The sequence below is a fragment of the Mesoplodon densirostris genome, chromosome 17 (genome assembly GCF_025265405.1).
Source record: "Mesoplodon densirostris isolate mMesDen1 chromosome 17, mMesDen1 primary haplotype, whole genome shotgun sequence".
Lineage (NCBI taxonomy): Eukaryota > Metazoa > Chordata > Mammalia > Artiodactyla > Ziphiidae > Mesoplodon > Mesoplodon densirostris.
The window spans coordinates 5,355,492-5,372,823 of NC_082677.1; the positions used below are offsets into that span (position 1 = coordinate 5,355,492).

Consider the following 17,332-nt stretch of genomic DNA (forward strand, 5'->3'; position numbering starts at 1 on the left):
TGCTAGGACTCCGCATTCTCACTGCCCAGGACCCAGGTTCAATCCCTATTCAGGGAACTAAGATCCTGCAATCCTCACAACGCGGCCAATAAAAAGGAAAAAAAAAATTTTTTTAACATTTGAGGGACACAAGAGCCAAAAGACAGTAGAAAAATGGGAAAAAGAGGGACTTCCCTGATGGTCCAGTGGATAAGACTCCACGCTCCCAGTGCAGGGGGGCGGGGTTTGATCCCTGGTCGAAAAACTAGACTCCACATGCCGCAACTAAGAAGTCCTCATGCCGCAACTAAAGATCCCGCACGCTGCAATGAAGATCCCCCCATGCTGCAACTAAGACCTGGTGCCGAAATAAATAAATAAACAATAAGGGGGGAAAAAAAGAAAAAATGGGAAAAAGAAATGAATAGACAATTCATAAAAAAGATATAAAGAATGGCCCTTGAACATATGAGAAAATGTTCAAGCTCACTCATAATCAGAAAAACTCAAAACAACACTGAGATATCACTTATCTATCAGACTGGCACAAATTTTAAAGTATGACAATGCATTTTTTCAGGGAGTCTGTGAGGAAACAGCTTCTCTCACACATTGCTGGGGGAATGCAAACAGGTGCAACCCTTGTGCAGGGGAACTGGAATTCGGCAACACCTAACTGAACTACTGTGCACTTCACCCTCTGAGCCAGCAATCCTCTGTTGAGGGCTATATCCCCAGCAATTAACTGCACCATCATTTATAACTGTAAAATACTAGAAACCACCAAAATGCTCATACATAGGAGATTGACTGAATAAACTACGGTCCATCCACACCATGGAGGACATAAAGAAGGATGAGGACAAGCTCCATGAACGGATTTGCAGTGATTTCCTGGAAAGACTGTTAAGTGAAGAAAGCTAAAGGAAAAAGTATCTACTTTCAAGTATGCTACCCCTCGTGGAAGAAGGAAGGAGATTAAGAAAATACACATGTATCTGCTCATTTGTGCACAAGAAACACAGGAATAATATAAAAAATCTAAAGGAACTGGTGAAGTTCAGGAGGTAGGTGGGAAAAGGTTGGAAACTTGGTAGTAGGCATGAAACTTCTCTGAGTATATCTTTTAGTACATAGCTTTAGCTTTCAGGACCATAGTCATGTTTCACATACTCAAAAAAGTAAACCATTAAAGCCAACCAGGATATAGGAGGAACTCAAAATGGAATACAAACCAAGTGAAGTTAATTGTATCACAAATAACTAACATAACCAGAGTGAAGGTGGTGGGAAAGAAAAGAACGAGCAGAAATAATTTTGGAAAATAATGCTTTGGACACTATAAGGTCAAAGACAAAAAGAACTGCACACAAATACTGTATTCTGGTGTTGTATAACAAATACTGTTGTCTGATGTTGTTTAAGAACTACTAGGTCTTAATACAATCCTGAATATTGCATAAGAATATAATTTATACTACATAAAACACAATGCAGCGCTTAATACTAGGAACTGAGACCAATCATCATTAATTTTTTTTAAAAGCTTGTGTTTTATAAGAAAACACTTAAATGTGTGCAGCTATTTTCTCACATTGAAAAGACACTTAAAGGGATTTCCCTGGTGGCCCAGTGGTTAAGAATCCTCCTTCCAATGCAGGGGATGTGGGTTCGATCCCTGGTCGGGGAACTAAGATCCCACATGTCATGGGGCAACTAAGCCTGTGCGCTCTGGAGCCCCCATGCCACAACTAGAGAGAAGCCCATACATCACAACGAAGAGCCTGTGGGCCACACCAAAAGATACTGCATGTCGCAACTAAGACCCGATACAGCCAAATAAATAAATAAATACTAAATAAAAGACACTAAGAATAAATTCTCATAGCAAATAATATTAAATTTTTTCTTGTCTGCACAAAAATACTATGTATGCAAAATGCCTTAATTATTAATAAGTCAATGTGTTATGACACCAATATCTGTTAAAAAGGTAAACCAACCATGCTTCTGGCATAAAAAAGAATCATGTATTAAATCAGGAGTTTTAGGGTAATTCCCTGGCAGTCCAGGGAACTGAACTCTGCCCTTTCACTGCCAAGGGCATGGGTTTGATCCCTGGTCCAGGAACTAAGATCCCGCAAGCCAAGTGGCACAGCCAAAAAAAAAAAAAAAAAAAAAAAAAAATCAGGAGTTTGACATGCAGGTAGAAGGTTGTTATTGACGCCTATTTCACGCTGCTTAAAGTTTGAGAATATATTCAATATCCCTGATTTTGGGAGGGAAGTGGGGGGGTGTCCAGGGCATCCTGGCATGTGTCTATGTATTATACTTACGTTAAAGAAAACAGAGTGACTATATATCTGTATGAATCCTTAACTGGATAAAAGCCATAGAACTGGCTAATTTATGTTCACTTTTTATTGTATATAGACTTTTAATATTTTCACTTCTCGATCACTTAAGCTTCCTTCATTTGAGTAAATAGCTAGGCTGTGATAGATGAATAGCATGAAGAAGAGTAATGACAAACAAGGTTGGAACTTGGAGTCAGAGCCAGATTGTGGAGCGACGTGCATGTCACTTGAAGCCGTGGGAAGACCAAGCCAGGCTGTAAAGGATGTAGCCCTGCTTCAGGAAGACCCATGTGGCAGCCCTATCTGAGCAGAACTGTAGAAGGAAGAAGCCACTTATGATATTATTGTGACTGTGAGGGCTGGAATTAGGGAAGTGGCAGGGGGACTAGGGAACATGAGGTGGTTATAGGAGAACTAGGAGAGAAAGGAAATTGACAAGACTTGGTAACGGACTGAATGTGAGGGCAAGGGAGAGGAAGCAGTCCAAAAGGAAGCTGAGCTTTCAAGCCTAGGAACTAGACAGGGCCATAAACAGAAATCCATTAAAACAAGAAGATGCTTGGGGAAATAGAAATGAAATAAATTATACAGGTGTGTCTTAGTGAGCAAATGGAAAAATCTACTTATCTAAATCCAGGAGACAGTTGGAAATTAGGGGTTCAGGCTTGAGAGAGAAGCCTGGCTTCTTTTTAAGGAGAAAGGGAAATTCCTGTTTCTCACTCATTCTAGTATCACTGTCCTTCCTGAATCTAAACCCAAAGAGAACAAGGCTCTTGATGGAATGGAGTGCCAGGTAGCAATGAGTATAGACGATCATCTGTACCGGATATGAGTACCTAGTATACTTAAATACATAAAAAAGAAAAGCCCATAAGCCATGGCAGGTGTCAATAGCTTACAAAGTATGGTCTCTAGAGAAAATAGCTAAAGTTGTCATTTTAATATTACTTTACCAAGGGATTCGATGATGATGTCCCCACTGATGAATCATTGTTTCTATGGTTGATTAAAACACACTTGATCACAGGCAGATCTTGATTTGTGAGAGTCTCAAATATCATTGCGGAAAAAACAACTGTAAAACAAAATAAAGACAATGATGTTGATCCATGCACACCTTAAAAAGAAAATACGTGTTTGTCTTACAACAAAACAAAATGTAATCAAGGGAAAATGGCCAACAGGAAAGTGTGTAGGAAAGATAATTTCATAAAAGGTAAGTCTTGGGGCTTCCCTGGTGGTGCAGTGGTTGGGAGTCCGCCTGCCAATGCAGGGGGCACGAGTTCGTGCCCCGGTCCGGGAGGATCCCACATGCTGCAGAGCGGCTGGGCCCGTGGGCCATGGCCACTGGGCCTGCGCGTCCAGAGCCTGTGCTCCGCAACGGGAGAGGCCACATCAGGGAGAGGCCCATGTACCGCAAAAAAAAAAAAAAAAGATAAGTCTTACTATCAACCAGGAGTGGAGGTCCTTAGAGCAGTGTTTTCCAAGGGAACTTTCTGCATGATGGAAATATTCCTTAGTGCTGTTCAATAGGGTGGTCCTTAGCTGCATTTAGCATTAAGCATTTGAAGTGAGGCTAGTGCAACTGAGGAACTGATTATTTGTATACCAGCCATTTTTTTCTTCTTTATGGCTTCCTGGTGCATATAAACATTATGTTTACACTATATTGTAGTCTGGTAAGTGTGCAATAGCATTATACCTAAGAAAACAATGTATGTACCTTAATCAAAAAATACACTCTTAAAATACACAGTTACTAAATTAAAAATACACTCTTGCTAAAAAATGCTAACCACCATCTGAGCCTTCAGTGAATTGTAGTAATAACATCAAAGATCACTGATCACAGACCACCATATCAAATATAATAATAATTTAAATAATTATTGAATAAATGAAATATTGTGAGAATTACCACTATGTGACACAGAGACACAAAGTAAGCAAATACTTTTGGAAAAATGGCGTCGACAGACTCACTCGAGGCAGGGTTTTCACAACACGTCAGTTTATAAAAAATGCAATGTCCGTGAAGCACAATATAGCGAAATGCAGTAAAACAAGGTATGCCTGTTATCAGCAGTTCATTCCCTTTAATTGCTGGGGAGTAGTCTGTTATATAGATACAACACAACATTTCAATTCATCCACCTGTTGATAGAATTTGGATTGTTTCTACTTTGGGGATCTTACCAATAAAGTTGCTATGAACATTGGTATAAAAGTCGTGGTTTGGATGTATGAGTTCATATTCCTTGAATAAATACCAAGGAGTAGAATACCTCACTCATATGGGAGGTGTCTGTGTCCCTTTTTAAGGAAGTGCCAACTGTTCTCCAAAGCGGGTGCATCACTGTCCATTCCTATCGGCAGTGCATGAGAATTCGTTGTGCCATGTCCTCACCAACGCTTGGTAGGATGAGAATTTTTAATTTTAGCCGTTCCAAGAGGCATATTATATCTCATCATGGTTTTAATTTGCATTTGCATCCTTTCAGATGCTTGTATGACATCCTATATATTCTTTGGTAGTATGTCTGTTGCATCTTTTGTCTTTTAAAGTTGGGTTGTTTATCTTCTTATTATTGAGTTTTGAGAGTTGCCCCCCACCAAGTTTTATTGAGATATTGTTGATATATAACATTGTATTAGTTTCAGGTGTACAACATCACAATTAGATATATGTATTTATTGTAATACGAGTACCACAATAAGTTCAGTTAACAACCAGCAACTCACACAGTTACTAGAGTTTTTTTCCTGTGATGAGAACTTTGAAGGTCTACTCTCGAGATGTGGATGGACCTAGAGTCTGTCATACAGAGTGAAGTAAGCCAGAAAGAGAAAAACAAATATCATATATTAATGCATATATGTGGAATCTAGAAAAACGGTACAGATGAACCTATTTGCGGGGCAGGAATAGAGACATAGATGTAGAGAATGAACATGTGGGCACAGTGGGCAGGGCACATGTGGGCAGGGGAGGGTGGGATGAATTGGGAGATTAGGAGTGACATAAATACACTACCATGTGTAAAATAGATAGCTAGCAGGAACATGCTATAAAGCACAGGAAGCTTAGGTCAGTGCTCAGTGACGACCTAGATGGGTGGGATGGGGGGGAGGGTGGGAGGGAGGTCCAAGAGGGAAGGGATATAGGTATACATATAGCTGATTCACTTCATTGTACAGCAGAAACTAACACAACATTGTAAAGCAGTTATACTCCAATAAAAAAAACAAATAAACAAATAAATAATTAAATAAAGATCTCTCTTAGCAACTTTCAAATATATAATAGAGTCCAGGTAGCCCCCACTTTTTGAAAGTTCACTTTATGCCACTTCACTTTTACAAAAGACCTGCATTAGCACCTGTTTTCACTAACTGAAAGAAATCTGAAGAGGATTTTTGCTTTTATGAAAAAAGGTGAAAAGCAAAAATAGCATCAGAGTTTGTTTGGTAGCGAGCTCTTATAGGGGTGGCTTGAACCCCAAGCAAGGAGAGTGGAACCGCCAAGCTCTTTCCCCAGAAACTACGCTCAGCATCTCACCATCAAGCCATCATAGCTTTGTACTGTGTCTGTGAGCATCTGTGCTTTATCTCCATTTATTCTGTGTATCTGTTTGCAAGATGTGTCCCTAAGGTAATAGCTTCTTCACTTTACACCATCTGAGCTTCCAAAAGGTTTCACAGGAATGCTCTATTTTCAGATAGTGGGGAAACCTGTATTGGTAACTATAGTCACCATCTTGGACATTACATCCCTAGAACTTATTTATCTTATAACTGGAAGTCTGTACTTCTGACCACCTTCACTCATTTCTCCCACTCCCTACCCCCACCTCTGGCAAACACTAGTCTCTTCTCTGTTTCTGAGTTTGGTTTGTTTTTTCAGATTCCACATATAAATGAGATTAATACAGAATTTGTCTGACTTATTTCACTCAGCATAATGCCCTCAAAGTGCATCCATGTTGTCACAAATGGCAGGATTTATTTCTTTTTTATGGTTGAATAATATTGTATATATACCGTTGACCCTTGGGCAATGTGGGTTTGAACTACACAGGTCCACTTATACATGGATTTTGTTCAATAAATATTTGGAAAAAATTTTGGAGATTTGTGACAATTTGAAAAACCTCGCAGACGAACTGCATAACCTAAAAATACTGAAAAATAAGAAAAAGTTAGGTATGTCATGAATGCATAAAATATATGGGGCCTCACTGTGCATTGGGCACACCAACTTGGGTTCAGCAACAGATTTATGATCAGGACTGCCCGTACCTGTAAAGCTGCTAACTAGCCTTGAAGGGAAAAGATAAACACAAGCTGTCTTTTGGTTGTACAAGAAGGTCTGGACAATGAGTAATGTTTTCTGGATTGGTTTTATCGATGCTTTGTCCCTGAAGACAAAAAGTACCTTGCCCGTAAGGGACTGCCTTGGGTTCTTTTGATACTGGACAATGACCCTAGCCACCCAGAGCCCCATGAGTTCAACACTGAAGACGTTGAAGTAGTCTACTTGCCCACAAACATCTAATTCAGCCTCTAGGTTGGGGGGTCATAAGGACCTTTAAGGCTCATTACACACAGTACTCTATGGAAAGGATTGTCAACGCTATGGAAGAGAACACCAACAGAGAGAACATCTAGAAAGTCTGGAAGGATTGCACCACTGAAAATGCCATCATTGTTAGAGAAAAAGCCGTGAAAGCCATCAAGCCTGAAACAATAAATTCCTGCTAGAGAAAACTGTGTCTGGATGTTGTGTGTCTGACTTTACAACAGAGCCAACCGAGGAAATCATGAAAGAGATGTGGATATGGCAAAAGAGGTGGGAGGTGAAGGGTTTCAAGATACGGATCTTGGAGAAATTCAAGAGCTAATAGGCACCATGCCCGAGGAATTCCCAGAAGAGGATCTGATGGAGATGAGCGCTTCCAACCAGAGCCACACGATGAGGAAGCAGACACAGAAGAAGCAGTGACAGAGACCAAATTGACACGGAACAATCTGGCAGGAGAGTTCTAATTATTCAGCACTGCTTTTGACTTCTTTTATGACGTGGATCCTTCTATGATACAAGCACTGAAACTAAAGCAAATGGTGGAAGAAGGGTTGGCACCATATAGAAACATTTTTAGAGACAAGAAGCAAAAAAGTCAGAGATAAATTACGATGTACTTCTGTAAAATTACACCAAGGGTGCCTACCTCTCCTGCCTCTACCTCCCCCAGCTCTGCTACTCCTGAGACAGCAAGACCAACTTCTCCCCTCCTCTCTCCTCCTCAGCCTACTCAACGTGAAGACAACAAGGATGAAGACCTTTATGATGATCTACTTCTACTTAATTAATAATAAATCATCATCATGTCCTACAGTTAATAAACTTATCTCCTGTGTATGTGTGTATCTTCGTGTGAAAATCTAACTGTTTGAGATGTTTTTGTATCACCATCACCATCATCACCTACATATTCATCATGTAGACCAGTGGTCCCCAACCTTTTTGGCACCAGTGGCCAGTTTTGTGGAAGACAATTTTTCCATGGACCAGGGGCGGGGCTGGGGGGGAGGGGAGGGGAGGGATGGTTTAGGGATAATTTGAGCACATTACCTTTATTGTGCATTACATTGTAATATATAATGAAATAATTACACAACTCACCATAATGCAGAATGAGTGGGAGCCCTGAGCTTGTTTTCACTTGCCTTTCACTGATAGGGTTTTGATATGAGTCTGCAAGCAATTGTTTATTATGGTCTCTGTGCAGTCAAACCTCTCTGCTAATGATAGTCTGTATCTGCAGCCGCTCCCCAGCGCTAGCCTCACCGCCTCAGCTCCACCTCAGGTCATCAGGCATTAGATTCTCAGAAGGAGCGAGCAACCTAGATTCCTCGCAGGCACAGTTCACAGTAGGGTTTGGGTTCCCGCTCCTATGATCATCTAATGCTGCTGCCTATTTGACAGGAGGCGGAGCTCAGGCAGTCATGCGAGCGATGGGGAGCGGCTGTAAATACAGAGGAAGCGTCGCTCGCTTGCCCGCCACTCACTTCCTGCTGTGCGGCCCAGGGTTGAGGACCCCTGGTGTAGACCATTGTGTGCAAGACCTGTATTGAAGTGGATAGCCTATCCTTACGTAGGCATAAGGTGAGTGATATTTAATATAAAATTAATAATGTTTAGTTTTCTTACTGTTTTATAATTTTGCTTTCAAAGAATTACATTACCATACTGTATGCCTCTCTATTGTAACTGGAGAAATTGCATATCAGTCTGTCACCACAGGTAAGTGGTTTTGTAAAAAAATAACAATTTTTCCGATATTGTATTACGAACATGACTGTAATGCTGTATGCCGTAACATTTTTATAACAATTCATTCATTAATATATAGGCTAGGGACTTCCCTGGTGGAGCAGTAGTTAAGACGCCATGCTCCCAATGCAGGGGGTCTGGGTTCGATCCCTGGTCAGGGAACTAGATCCCACATGCATGCCGCAACTAAGAGTTTGCATGCCACAACTAAGGAGCCGGTGAGCCGCAACTAAGGAGCCCAGCTGCCGCAACTAAGACCCAGTGCAGCCAAATAAATAAATACTTTAAAAAATTATAAAAGTATATATATAAATAGACTAGGCAAACATGAAGAGCAATCATATCACTTAACACTAAGCTATCATAAAGCAGTCATATTGTTGCTTCTTCACTATCAGTGCAGGAATCGTTATAAGTAAATACAAATTTCTTTTTCATTATTATTATTATTATTATTTTGACTCACCACACGATTTGCAGGATCTTAGTTCCCTGACCAGGGATTGAACTCGGGCCCATAGCAGTGACGGTGCCAAGTCCTAACCACTGGACTGCCAGGGACTTCCCCATCTTTTCATTTTTGATGTGTAGTGTTAGTAATACGTATAACACCTATAGTGTTTTGTAACATGTAAGACAATATTGATGTAGGTGCTGACAGATGATTCATCATGTAAACAGGCAATAGAAACTTACAGCATTGATAAATACAGTATAGTACTGTAAATGTATTTTATTTTATAATTTTCTTAATAGCATTTTCTTTACTCTAAGTTTACTGTAAGAATACCACATGTAATACATATAACATACAAAATATGTTAATGAACTGTTTATGTTATCAGTAAGGCTTCTCGTTAACAGTAGGCTATTAGCAGTTAAGTTTTGGGGGAGACAAAAGTTATACTCGGATTTTCTACTGCACAGGGAGTCGGTGCCCCTAACCTCCACGTTGTTCAAAGGTCAACTGTATACACCATATTTTCTTTATTCAGTCATCCATCAATGGACACTTAAGTTGTTTCCATGTCTTGGTTACTGTAAATAATGCTGCAATAAACATGGGGCTGCAGACAACTCTCTGAGATACTGATTTTGTTTCCTTCAGATATACACCCAGAAGTAGAATTCCTGGATTATATGGTAGTGCTATTTTTAATTTTTTGAGGAACCTCTATACTGATTTCCATAGTAGCCATACCATTTTATATTCCCTTCAACAGTGCACAAGGATTCACTTTTGTCCACATCCTCACCAACACTTATTATCTTCTGTCTTTTTAATGGCAGTCATTCTAACAGGTGTGAGGTAATACCTCATTGTGGTTGTTGTTTTTTTTTTTTTTTGGCCATGCGGCATGCAGGATCCTAGTTACCCAACCAGGGATTGAACCTGTGCCCTTGGCAGTGAAAGTGTGGAGTCCTAACCACTGGATGGCCAGCAAATTCCCTCATTGTGGGTTTGATTTACATTTCACTAATGATTAGTGATGTTCAGCACCTTTCATCTACCTGTTGGTCTTTTGAGGGTCTTCTAAAAAAAACGTCTGTCCGCTTTCTCTGCCCATTTTTTAACCAGATTATTTGGGTCTTTTTCTGCTATTGAGTTGTATGAGTTCTTTATATATTTTGGATACATGATTTGTGAATATTTCCTCCTATTCCATAGGTTACCTTTTCATTTTGTTGATAGCTTCCTTGGCTGTGCAAAAGCTTTCAATTTGATGTGGTCCTATTTAGTGTCTTTTACGTGCCATACAAATTTTAGGGGTTTTTTTTCTATTTCTGTGAAAAATGTCATTTGAATTTTGATAGAGATTGCCTTGAATCTATATATTGCTTTAAATGATATGGACATTTTAACAATATTAATTCTTTCAATCCATGAAGACAAATTCTTTCCATTTATTTGTGTCTTAGTCATTTTCTTTCATCAATGTCTTATACTTTCAGTGTAGAGATTTTTCTCCTCCTCGGTTATATTTATTCCTAGGTATTTTATTCTTTATGATGCAATTGTAAATGGGATTGTTTTCTTTTTCTGAAAGTTTGTTGTTAGAACCACATAGATTCTAACAACCACAGAATAGAACCACAACTGATTTTTTTATATTGATTTTGTATCCTACAACTTTACTGAATTTGTTGATTAGTTCTAACAGGTTTTTGGTGGAGTCTTTACAGTTTTCTATCTATAATATCATGTTATATGCAAATAGAGTCAGGTTTACTCCTTTCTTTCTGATTTGGATGTCTTTTATTTATTTTTCTTGCCTCATTGCTCTGGCTAGGACTTTGAGTACTATGTTGAATAAAGGTAGCAAAAGTGGGCATCCTTGTCTTGTTCCTGATCTTAGAGGAGAAGCTTTCAGCTTTCACCATTGAGTATGATGTTAGCTGTGAACTTTTTATATATGGCCTTATTATGTTGAGGTACATTCCCTCTATACCCACTTTGTTGAGAGTTTTTGTCATAAGTGGATATTGAATTTTATCAAATGCTTTTTCTGCATCTCTTGAGATGATCATATAATTTTTATCCTTCACTTTGTTAATGTGGTGTATCATATTGACTGATTTGCAGATGGTGAGCCATCCTTGCATTTGTGGAATAAAACCCACTTGATGATGGTATATGATCCTTTTAATGTACTGTTGAATTTAGATTGCTAACATTTCCTTGAGGATTTTTGTATCTGTGTTCAGGGATATTGGCCTGTAATTTTCTTTTCTTGTAGTGTCCTTTTCTGGTTTTGGTGTTAGGGTAATGCTGACCTCGTAAGATGAGTTTGGAAGTGTTCCCACCTCTTCTATTTTTTAGAAGAGTTTGAGAGGATTGAAACAATTCTCCTTTAAATGTTTGTTAGAATTCATCAGTGAAGCCATCTGGTCCTGGATTTTCTTTGGGAGCTTTATTTTTTTTTACTGATTCAATCTCCTTACTACTAATTCTGTTCAAATTTTCTGTTTCTTCATGATTTGGTCTTGGTAGGTTGTATGTTTTTAGAAGTTTATTCATTTATTCTAGGCTGTCCATTTTGTTGGTATATAATTGTTCATAGTAGAGACATACCTTGTTTTATTGCACTTTGCTTTATTGTGCTTCACAGATGTTGCGTTTTTAATAAGGGTGTGGCAACCCTGCCTTGAGCAAGTCTATCAGAGCCATTTTTTCCAACGGCATTTGCTCACTTCATGTCTTTGTGTCACATTTTGGTAATTCTCACAATATTTCAAACTTTTTTGATATTATTAATTTGTTATGATGATCTGTGATCAGTGATTTTTGATGTTACTACTACAACTCGCTGAAGGCTCAGAAGATGGTTAGCATTTTTAGTAAGAAAGCATTTTTTAATTAAGGTATGTACATTTTTTTAGACATAATGCTATTGCACACTTAGACTACAGCATAGTGTAAATATAACTTTTATATGCAGTGGGAAACCAAAATATTTGTGTGACTCACCTTATTTCAATATTCGCTATATTGTGATGGTCTGGAACTGAACCTGCAATATCTCCGAAGTATGCCTGTAGTCTCTTATGATCCTTTGTATTTCTGTGGTATCAATTGTAATGTCTCCTCTTTCATTTCTAATTTTATTTGAGCCCTCTCTTTTTTTTTATTGGTAAGTCTAACTAAAGGTTAGTCTATTTTGTTTATCTTTTCAAAAAACCACATCTTAGTTTCATTGATATTTTCTATTTTCTTTTTAGTCTCTATGTTATTTATGCTCTGATCTTTGTTATTTCTTTCCTTCTACTAACCCTGGGTTTCATTTGTTCTTTTTCTAGTTCCTTGAAATGTAAAGTTAGATTGTGCATTTGCACTCTTTATTTTTGTTTAGTGTAGATGTTTATTGCTATCAACTTCCCTCTTAGAACTGCTTTTGTTGCATCCTATAAATTTTGATGTTGTATTTCCATTTTCATTTGTCTCAAGATATTTTTAAAAATTTCTCTCAATTACTTTTTGACCTATTGGTTGTTAAGTCGCATGTTGTTTTATTGTCACGTAATTTTGAATTTTCCAGTTTTCTTCTTGTAATTAATTTCTAGTTTCATACCATGTGATCAGAAATATCCTGGAGAATGTTCCAAGTGAGCTTGAGAAGAATGCATAGTCACTATTGTTAGACAGAATGTTCTATAAATGTCTAAGTCCCTATAGTCTAACACATAATTTAAGTCCAATGTTTCCTTATTGATTTTATGTCTAGATGATCAATCCTTTGTTGAAAGTGGGGTGTTGAAGTCCCCTACTGTTATCGCATTGCTGTCTATTTCTCCTTTCAGGTCTCTTAATATTTGCTTTATGTATTTAGGTGTTCTTATGTTAGGTGCATAAATTTTTACAGATGTCATATTCTCTTATTGGATGACCCTTTTATCATTATATAATAACCTTCTTCACCTCTTATTACAGTCTTTGGCTTAACGTCTATTTCATCTGATGTAAGTATAGCTATCCCTACCTTCTTTTGGTTTTCATGTACATAGCGTATCCTTTTCCATCCCTTTCCTTTTAGTCTGTGTGTGTCCTTAAAACTGAGTGAGTCCCTTGTAGGCAGCATATAGTTGGCTGTTGTTTTCCATTCAGTCACTTTATATATTTTGATTGGAGAATTTAGTCCATTTACATGTAAAGTAATTATTGATAGGTATGGACTTATTATTACCATTTTGTTCATTGTTTCTGGCTGTTTTGTAATTCCTTTGTTCCTTTCTTCATCTCTTGGCTCTTCCTTTGTGACTTGATGCTTTTCTGTAGTTGTATGCTTAGATTCCTGTCTCTATCTTTTGTGTATCTATTATAAGTTTTTGCTTTGTGTTTACTGTGAGGCTTGTATAAAATATTTTGTATTTATTACAATTTATTTTAAGCTGATAACCACCTGTTTCAATACATATCAAAGCTCTATATTTTTATTCTCCCCTCACACATACAATTTATATTTTTGAATCATAATTTATGTCTTCTTATTTTGTGTATCCATTAACAAATTGTCATAGTTATAGTTATTTTTACTACTTTTGTCTTTTAGCCTTCATACTAGATTTGCAAATGATTTGCCCACCACCATTACAACACTAGAATATTCTGAGTTTAAATACATATTTATCTTTACCAGTGAGATTTATACTTTCATATATTTTCCTGTTACTAATTAACGTCCTTTCATTTCAGCTTGAAGAAGTCTTTACAACATTTCTTGTAAAGTCAGTCTAGTAGTAATGAACTCTCTCTGCTTTTGCTTATGTGGAAAACTCTCTTTCAATTTTGAAGGACAGGGGACTTCCCTGGTGGTCCAGTGGTAAAGAATCTACCTTCCAATGCAGGAGACATGGGTTCGATCCCTGGTCAGGGAACTAGTTTCCCACATGCTGCGGGGCAGCTAAGCCTGAGTGCCACAACTAGAGAAGAGAAAACCCACACGCCACAACTAGAGAGAAGCCCGTGCACCGCAATGAAGAGCCTGCATGCCACAACTAAGACATGATGCAGCCAAAAAAAAAATTTGTTTTTGAAGTATGGTTTGCCAGGTATTCTTGGTTAGCAGTTTTTTCTTTCAGCATTTCAAATATATAATGCTACTCCCTTCTGGCCTGCAAAGTTTCTGCTGAAAACTCTGCTGATAGTATTATAGGGGTTCCGTTGTATCTAACAAGTTATTTCTTTCTTACTGTCTTTAAGATTTTCTCCTTGTCTTCACTTTCTGACAATTTATTTATAATGTGTCTTAGCGGGTCTCTTTAGATTCATTTTATCTGGAACTCTCTGGGCTTCCTGGATCTGGATGTCTGTTTCTTTCCCCCAGATTAGTGAATTTTTCAGCCATTATCTCTTTGAATAAACTTTGTGCCCCTTTCTCTTTCTTTGTGCCTTCTGGGACCCCTATAATATGAATATTGTTCAGCTGGATGGTGTCCCTAAAGTCCCTTAAACTGTCTTCACTCTTTTTTTCTTTTTTTTTTTCTTATTGCTCCTCTGATTGGATGAATTCCACTGCTCTGTCCTTGATTTCAATAATTCTTTCTTCCACTTCATCTAGTCTGCTGTTGAACCCCTGTTTTGAATTTTTCAGTTCAGTTATTGTATTCTTCAGCTCTATGATTTATGTTTAGTACTTTCTTAAACTCTCTCTCTCTCCATGCAAATTCTTACTTTATTCATGCATTGTTTTCCTGACCTCAGTAAGCATCTTTATGACCATTATTTTGAACTCTTTACAGGTAAATCATTTATCTCCATTTCACTGGGGTTTGGTTCTGGAGTTTTATCTTGTTCTTTTGTTTGGAACACACTCCCTTCTTTCTTCATTTCCCTTAATTCTCCATGTTGGTTTCTGTGAATTAGATAAAACAGCCATATTCTCCCAGTATTCACAGAGTGGTCTCTTGTAGAAGATAAATCTTATCTTTCAGTCCAGGCTTAGCTCTTGGTTGTCTCTCAAATTGCCTCCTTTGTGCTTATTGTCTCCCACGAGTGAGGGTGTACCATGACTTGTCAGTGTACCCAAGGGGAGGATCTCAGTCAGCACCTAGATGCACAGTGAGCGATTGGAAGCTGGATGTTCAGGCAGTGGCTTTTAAAGTATGCAAGCAGACTTCTTGCAGAGAAAGAATGGGAGCTAGTGTTTCTGTCTGCTCTCTCTGCACTGAGCCATAAAGGATAGCCAGTTAGTAACTGTTTCTTTGTTTGCTACAGTCCAGTGGGGCCCACAAATGCAAGACCTGCTGGCCACCAGATCAAGGGGGTGTATCCTCTGCATGGCAGTCACAAAGGCCAGGGTTCCAGATATGTGCAAAAGCTCCTTTCAAAGAGATATCAGAGGGGGGACATGTAGATGGTGCTTCCAGCCTCCCCAGTCTCAGGCAGAATTGCAGTCAGTTCCTAGATGTATGTTAAATTAGGAGTCTGACCCTCAGGTTGAAAATAGGCCTCTTTAAAAACAAACAACCCAATCAAAAAATGGGAGAAGACTTAAATAGACATTTCTCCAAAGAAGACATACAGATGGCCAACAGGCACATGAAAAGATGCTCAACATCACTAATTATTAGAGAAATGCAAATCAAAACCACAATGAGGTATTACCTCATACTAGTCAGAATGGCCATCATCAAAGTCTACAAATAATAAATGCTGGAGAGGGTGTGGAGAAAAGGGAACCCTCTTGTACTGTTGGTGGGAATGTAAATTGATACAGCCACTATGGAGAACAGTATGGAGGTTCCTTAAAAAACTAAAAATAGAGGGAATTCCCTGGTGGTCCAGTGGTTAGGACTCCATGTTTCCACTGCTGGGGGCCTGGGTTCTATCCCTGGTCAAGGAGCTAAGATCCCGCAAGCTGAGTGGAGCAGCCAAAAAAAAAAAAAAACTTAAAAATACAGCTACCATATGATCCAGCTATCCCACTCCTGGGCACATATCTGGACAAAACTATAATTCAAAAAGATACATGCACCCCAATGTTCATAGCAGCACTATTCACAATAGCCAAGACATGGAAGCAACCTAAGTGTCCACTGACAGATGAGTGGATAAAGAAGATGTCATATATATACACAATGGAATATTTCTCAGCCATAAAATAGAATGAAATAATGCCATTTGCAGCAACATGGATGGACCTAGAGATTATCCTACTAAGTGAAGTAAGTCAGAGAAAAACAGAGAAAGACAAATATCATATGATATCACTTATATGTGGAATCTAAAAGTATGATACAAATGAACTCATTTACAAAACAGAATCAGACTCACAGACATAGAAAACAAACTCATGGTTACCAAAGGGGAAGGAGGGGCACGGATAAATTAGGAGCTTGGGATTAACAGATACATACTACTATATATAAAACAGATAAATGACAAGGTCCTACTGTATAGTAGAGGGAACTGCATTCATTATCTTGCAATAACCTAAAATGGAAAAAAAATTGAAAAAGAATATGTATATACTTACAGGTATAACTGAATCACTTTGCTGTACACTAGAAACTAATACAACATTGTAAACCAACTATATACTTCAATAAAAATTTTTTTTAAAAAACAGGCCTCTTTAAGGAAGAAACTGGAAGGACGTTTATGTCGGTTGCCTCGGCCCAGAGCCTCAGGTATAGTCATAAGGAGTCCTTGCAGACCTTTACAAACTGTTTCTTTGTTTGCTAGATTTTGGTGGGTCTCATGGACACAAGCCCCACTGGCTTTCAGAGCCAGGTGTTTTGGGGGCCTGTCCCTCAGATGGAAGTCCTAATAATAGGAACACTAGATGCCGGGTCCAAACCCTTCACTCCTCAGGGAGAAAATTAAAGTTGTGAGTTCCTTACCAATCGCATGTTGCTGTGCTGGGGGCTGGACTTATGGCAAGATTGTGTCTCAGTCTTTTCTATCCATTTCAATTTTTTTTTTTCTCATATGCCTGATGTGTAAGAGTTGCTTAGCTGGTTTCTGGATTTCCTTCAGAAGGAACTGTTCCATGTGTAGCTGTAGATTTGGTGTGTCCATGGGAAGAGGTGAGCTCAGGAGCTTCCTTCACAGTCAACTTCGAGTTTTTAAAAAATGTATATTCTGGATACAAGTCCTTCATCAGATATGTAATTGACAAATATTTGCTACCAACCTGTGACATGTCTTTTAAAGACCTGAAAC

General features: G+C 38.4%; 1 protein-coding gene across 1 annotated transcript in view; it reads right to left on the reverse strand.

The window, feature by feature from the left end:
- The window catches only part of FLT3 (fms related receptor tyrosine kinase 3), a 108,762-nt gene that overhangs the window by 46,004 nt on the left and 45,426 nt on the right, over positions 1–17,332 (reverse strand). Inside the window, exon 3 of the mRNA XM_060080300.1 lies at positions 3,290–3,411. Within this exon, the coding sequence (XP_059936283.1) occupies positions 3,290–3,411 (122 nt within the window). The remainder of the gene's footprint in view (positions 1–3,289; positions 3,412–17,332) is intronic.